The following is a 5,404-nucleotide window of genomic DNA, read 5'->3' on the forward strand; positions in this document are numbered from 1 at the left end:
GGTGAAAGGAAAGGGGGAAAATTAAAGGGAAAAGGGGAGAAGGTGAAGGAAAAGGGAAAAAATTGAAGGGAAAAGGGGAGAAGAGAAAGGAAAAGGGGAGAAGGGGAAAAGGGGGAGAAGGGGAAGGGAAAGGGAAGAAGGGGAAAGAAAAAGGGGAGGAAATAAGGGAAAAAGAGGAGGAGATATTAAGGAAAAAGGGGAGGAGATGAAGGGAAAAGGGAACGAGGGGAAGGGAAAAGGGGATGAGGGGAAGGAAAAGGGAAGAAGGGGAAGGGAAAAGGGAAAAAGAAGGGAAAAGGGAACAAGGGGAAGGAAAAGGGAACAAGGGGAAGAGAAAAGGGAAAAAGGAATGAGGGGAAGAAAAAGGGAACGAGGGGAAGGAAAAAGGGAACAAGGGGAAGGAAAAGGGAAGAAGGGGAAGGAAAACAGGAACAAGGTGAACTTGGAGTCGGAGCAGAGCAGCCCAAAAGCCCGGGAATGGGAATGCTCAAGCCCCACCCAGTGGGATTTGGGGGGAAAACGGGATCCAAACCGGGATATTTGACCACCCGGACGGTCGATCCCTCCGGAGTTCTATTCCCGGAGGGAATCCCGCCGCGTTCCCGAGGCTCACCTGGGTGGGAGGGACGGGTGAGGGCTGGTGGGAGCCGGAGGAGGATTTTTCCAGGGCGTTCAGGCGGCTCTCCAGCTTGAAGATGGCCATCTGCAGGTCGGAGACCACTGGGAAAAGGAGGGAAAAATCGGGAAAAGCCACTCAAATTTTCCCAGATCCGGGCGGGATTCCGAGGCGGGACGAGGATTTTCCCCACTCACCGCTGCGGAGGTTTTGGTTTTCCACTTCCAGGTGGGAAATCCGGGCCAGGAGCTCGTTCTGGTCGCCGGCGGCTCCGGAGGCGCTGCCGCTCTGGAAGGAGGAGGAAAAGCGGGATGAGGCGGAGCCGGTTCCGCCCGTTTTCCCGAAAATTCCACACGGCAAAGCCCGGGGGGGAGGAGGGAATTGAAGAGCTTGAACTAAAAAACGTGGATGTTTTCCCCTCAAAGGGTTTTATAAAATCGGGATAGGGAATAAAGGGGCTCCAGGACGGGATAAATCCCGAGGGATTCCAGCCGGCACTAAGGATAAAGTGATTTTCCCGCTCTTTTGCCACGGAAAACATGGAAAACTGATCCCAAATTTCACACCAAACCCCCTTAAAAATCTTGGAATCCCTCAGTCTCCTTCCTCTCCCAACAAACGGAGTCACTGGGAAAGGCAGGAAGAGATCCCAGGATTTCTACATTCCCAAATTCCCGGCCCAGCTTTTCATTCAGAACAATTTAAACCCCACAAATCCCGAGGGAATAATGTGATCCCGAGGATTCCAATGGATTTTTTTGGGGAGGCAATAAAGAGCTTTTTGTTTTGTTTTATTAAGGAGGTTCCTCATCCAGCGATTCCGAGGAGCAAAGGGAAGGAAAACAACGGGAGAGTTTCGTTTCCAAGGGAATAGAAACAGGGGGAATAATTTATCCCACATGGAATTCCAAAGAGATCTCACTTGGGATGGAGAGAAAACAGGGAGAAGAGGAAGAATATGAGGAGCAGGGAAAGGAAAAAGCAGGGCCTGGATCCCAGAAATCCGGGAACGGTTTGGGATGGAAGGGACCGGAAAGATGATCCCGTTCCCATGGAAAGGGAAAACTTCCACCATTCCAGGCTGCTCCAATCCGGCCTTGGACACTTCCAGGGATGGGGCTGGAGATTCCTGGAGTGGGAAGGTCTCCAGGGAGACCCTTCTCCAGAAATTCCACCTTTTCCAAGTGGAATTCCAGGAATTCCGGCGCGAATCCCCGACCCGGGAGCCGGGAGACCTCAAATCCCGAGATCTCAGCCCCAGGATTATTCAGGAGAGGGAGAGGCGGATCCATCCCCAGGGACTGGGAAGGAGCCTCCTCATCCCAACCGGATCCTGTCCCATTCCCTTGGAAAACTTACGGAGGAGCGTCCCGGCTGCTTCCGGGCACGGCCACAGGGAACGTCCCGGCTCCGAGCAGGAGGAGCAGGAGCAGGAACAGGAGCAGGAGGAGGAGGAGGAAGAGGAGTCTTCTGCTGCAGGGAGCGGAAAAGTTTGGGAAGAGGGGAAAAGTTTGGGAAGGCAGGGAAAGTTGGGTAAAGTTTGGGAAGACGGGAAAGGTTTGGGAGGAGGGAAAAGTTTGAGAAGATGGGAAAGGCTTGGGAAAAGTTTGGGAAGACAGGAAAGGTTTGGGAAGGCAGGAAAAGTTTGGGAAGAAGGAAAGGTTTAGGAAGAAGGAAAGGTTTGGGAAAAGTTGGGGAAGACGGGAAAAGTTTGGGAAGACAGACAGGAAAAGTTTGGGAAGAGGGGAAAAGTTTGGAAAGATGGAAAGGTTTGGGAAGAAGGAAAAGTTTGGGAAGACGGGAAAGGTTTGGGAGGAGGGAAAAGTTTGAGAAGATGGGAAAGGCTTGGGAAAAGTTTGGGAAGAAAGGAAAGGTGTGGGAAGAAGGAAAAGCTTGGGAAGATGGGAAAAGTTGGGAAAAGTTTGGAAAGACAGGGAAAAGGGAATGATGTGGGAAGATGGGAAAAGTGTAGGAAGAGGGGAAAGGTTTGGGAAGATGGGAAAGGTTTGGGAAGAGGGAAAAGTTTGGGAAGATGGGAAAAGTTGGGGAAAAGTTTGGGAAGAGGGGAAGGGTTGGGAAGAGGGAAAAGTTTGGGAAGAAGGAAAAGTTTGGGAAGGTGGGAAAAGCTGGGCAAGGAGGAAAAGGTTTGGGAAGACATGGAAAAGTTTGGGAAGAGGGAACGATGTGGGAAGATGGGAAAAGTGTGGGAAGAGGGGAAAGGTTTGGGAAGAAGGAAAAGTTTGGGAAGACAGGAAAGGTTTGGGAAGAGGGAAAAGTTTGGGAAGACAGGAAAGGTTTGGGAAGGCAGGAAAAGTTTGGGAAGACAGGAAAGGTTTGGGAAGGCACAAAAAGTTTGGGAAGACAGGAAAGGTTTGGGAAGGCAGGAAAAGTCTGGGAAGAAGGAAAGGTTTAGGAAGAAGGAAAGGTTTGGGAAAAGTTGGGGAAGACGGGAAAAGTTTGGGAAGGCACAAAAAGTTTGGGAAGACAGACAGGAAAAGTTTGGGAAGATGGGAAAAGTTTGGAAAGATGGAAAGGTTTGGGAAGATGGGAAAAGTTTGGGATGACAGACAGGAAAAGTGTGGGAAGACGGGAAAGGTTTGGGAAGAGGGGAAAAGTATGGGAAGATGGGGAAAGTTGGAAAAAGTTTGGGAAGACGGGAAAAGTTTGGGAAGAGGGGAAAGGTTTGGGAAAAGTTTGGGAAGAGGGGAAAAGTTTGGGAAGACAGGAAATGTTTGGGAAGATGGGAAAAATGTGGGAAAAGTTTGGGAAGATGAGAAAAGTCTGGGAAGGCAGGAAAGGTTTGGGAAAAGTTTGGGAAGGTGGGAAAAGTTTGGGAAGGTAGGAAAAGGGCTTCCCCACTCGGAGGCAGCTCAAGGGCGGGAAAGATCCACATGCAGGGAAAAGTCTTGGAAAAGTCTTGGAGCAGGGGGGATGTGGAGCACCCGGAGCACAAACATTCCTCCAGGAATTCCAGAGGCTTCTCTTGCATCTGAACTAAAGGAGCAGCTCCGGGATGGAACAAATCCCGAGGGATTCCAGTTGGCACCGAGGATAAAGTCGTTTTTCCCGGCCTTGGATCCCCAAAATGCCACGGAAAACATGGAAAACTCGACCCCAAATCTCACACCAAGCCCCTTAAAAAAATCTTGGAATGCTTTGGAATCTCTTGGAGCCCGCGGGAAGGGAAGTTCCTGCAGCACTCAGGGATCATCCCTGGGGCACCAGGGATAAAAATCATGGAATGGCAGAGGCGGGAAAAGCCTCTGGAGTCCATCCCAGCGTTCCCCAATCCCTGTTCTCAGGTGCCACATCCACGTCCCAAATCCTGGGATCCATCCCAAACCCTGGGATCCATCCCAAATCCTGGGATCCATCCCAAATCCTGAGATCCGCAGGGATCCACGATCCCACCGGGGATGGCGGCGACTCCACCCTCGGGCCGGGGTGAAAATTCCAGGAAGGAATTTTCCCAATATTCCACCAGAACCTCCCCCGGAACAACCTGGAACTGTTTCCTCTCATCCCGTCCCTCGTTCTCTGGGAGCAATTCCCAAATCCCACCCGGCTCCACCCTCCCATCAGGGAATTTTTGGGAACAAGGTCCCTCCCGATCCCTCTTTTCTCCAGGATGAGCCTTTCCAGCTCCCTCGGGAAGTTTTCCAAACCCTTCCCAGCTCCGTTCCCAACCCTGGACACGCTCCAGCCCCTCGGGATCTTCCTTGTCATTAAACATCCCAGTAAATCCCAAAAAATCCCTGATCCCAGGATTTGAGGGGCCTCAGCACAGGGAGAGGACACTTTTATTCCCTGTTAATCATAATCCCACAAAAAAAGAGGGAAGAAGGAAGGGATTCAGGGTCTCCAATTGGAATTCCTCCCTTTCCCAAATCATGGAGTAAGAGGAGTATCCAGGTCTCAAAAATCCTGGGATCTGGTCAAGCCACAAGCTCAGAAATCATGGAAAAGTTGCCTCTGTGGGATCTTCCCTGAGGGAAGGATGATCCATGCCTTGGGAAAATGGGATCACCAGCCCACATCCCACTCCCCAGCTTCCCAAATTTTTCCCAACTTTTCCCATCTTCCCGAAGTTTTCCTGCCTTCCCAAACTTTTCCTTCTTCCCACACTTTCCCCCTCTTCCCAAACCTTTCCCATCTTCCTAAACTTTTCCCAACTTTTCCCATCTTTCCGAAGTTTTCCCCTCTTCCCAAACTTTTCCCCTTTTCCCAAATTTTCCTATCTTCCCACACTTTTCCCTCTCCCAGCTCCACAAGAAGTTCCATACAAGTGCCTGGGAATTTTACCAAGGATAAGAATTCCCAAATTCCCAAGGTGGGGAATTCCACAGCGATTTCTCCTGGATGGAACCCCTCAATCCCAAATTTTTTAGTCCCAATTTTGGGGCTGAGCCCATCCCAAAAACATCCTGCGCTTGGAATAATGCCAGGATTCCACTGGAATTCCGTCATCCCAGCAAACTGAATCCCTAGGAATTCTGAAGGCTGCAAAACAGGATCCCAAGCCGAGGAAAGTAGGGATGGAAACATGTTCTTTTCCCGAAAATTTGGCTCCCTAAATACAGATCAAACAGCAGAGATCAAAGCTTTTCCTCATGAAAATTCCTGGTTTTCCCAATAATTGAGGTGCTCCAAGCTGAATTCCCTGGAAAACCCCATTCCTTTGCACATGCCCTAAAAACTGGAGGGGAAACAGGGAAGAGAAGGTGGATCCCAAAAAAAGCCACATTCCAGCACTTCCCTACTCAGCCAAGATCTGTGGGAACATCCCAG

The 5,404-nt window shown here is 50.4% G+C and overlaps 1 protein-coding gene across 1 annotated transcript in view; it reads right to left on the reverse strand.

Moving 5' to 3' along the window:
- Positions 1–5,404, reverse strand: part of LOC113940335 (elongation factor 1-delta-like) — a 9,150-nt gene that overhangs the window by 2,023 nt on the left and 1,723 nt on the right. Inside the window, exons 3-4 of the mRNA XM_027631468.1 lie at positions 814–904; positions 614–720 (exon numbers count right to left, since the gene is read on the reverse strand). Of these exons, the coding sequence (XP_027487269.1) occupies positions 614–720; positions 814–904 (198 nt within the window). The remainder of the gene's footprint in view (positions 1–613; positions 721–813; positions 905–5,404) is intronic.

Source organism: Corapipo altera, unplaced genomic scaffold, assembly GCF_003945725.1.
Source record: "Corapipo altera isolate COAL_440 unplaced genomic scaffold, ASM394572v1 60553, whole genome shotgun sequence".
Taxonomy (NCBI): Eukaryota; Metazoa; Chordata; class Aves; order Passeriformes; family Pipridae; genus Corapipo; species Corapipo altera.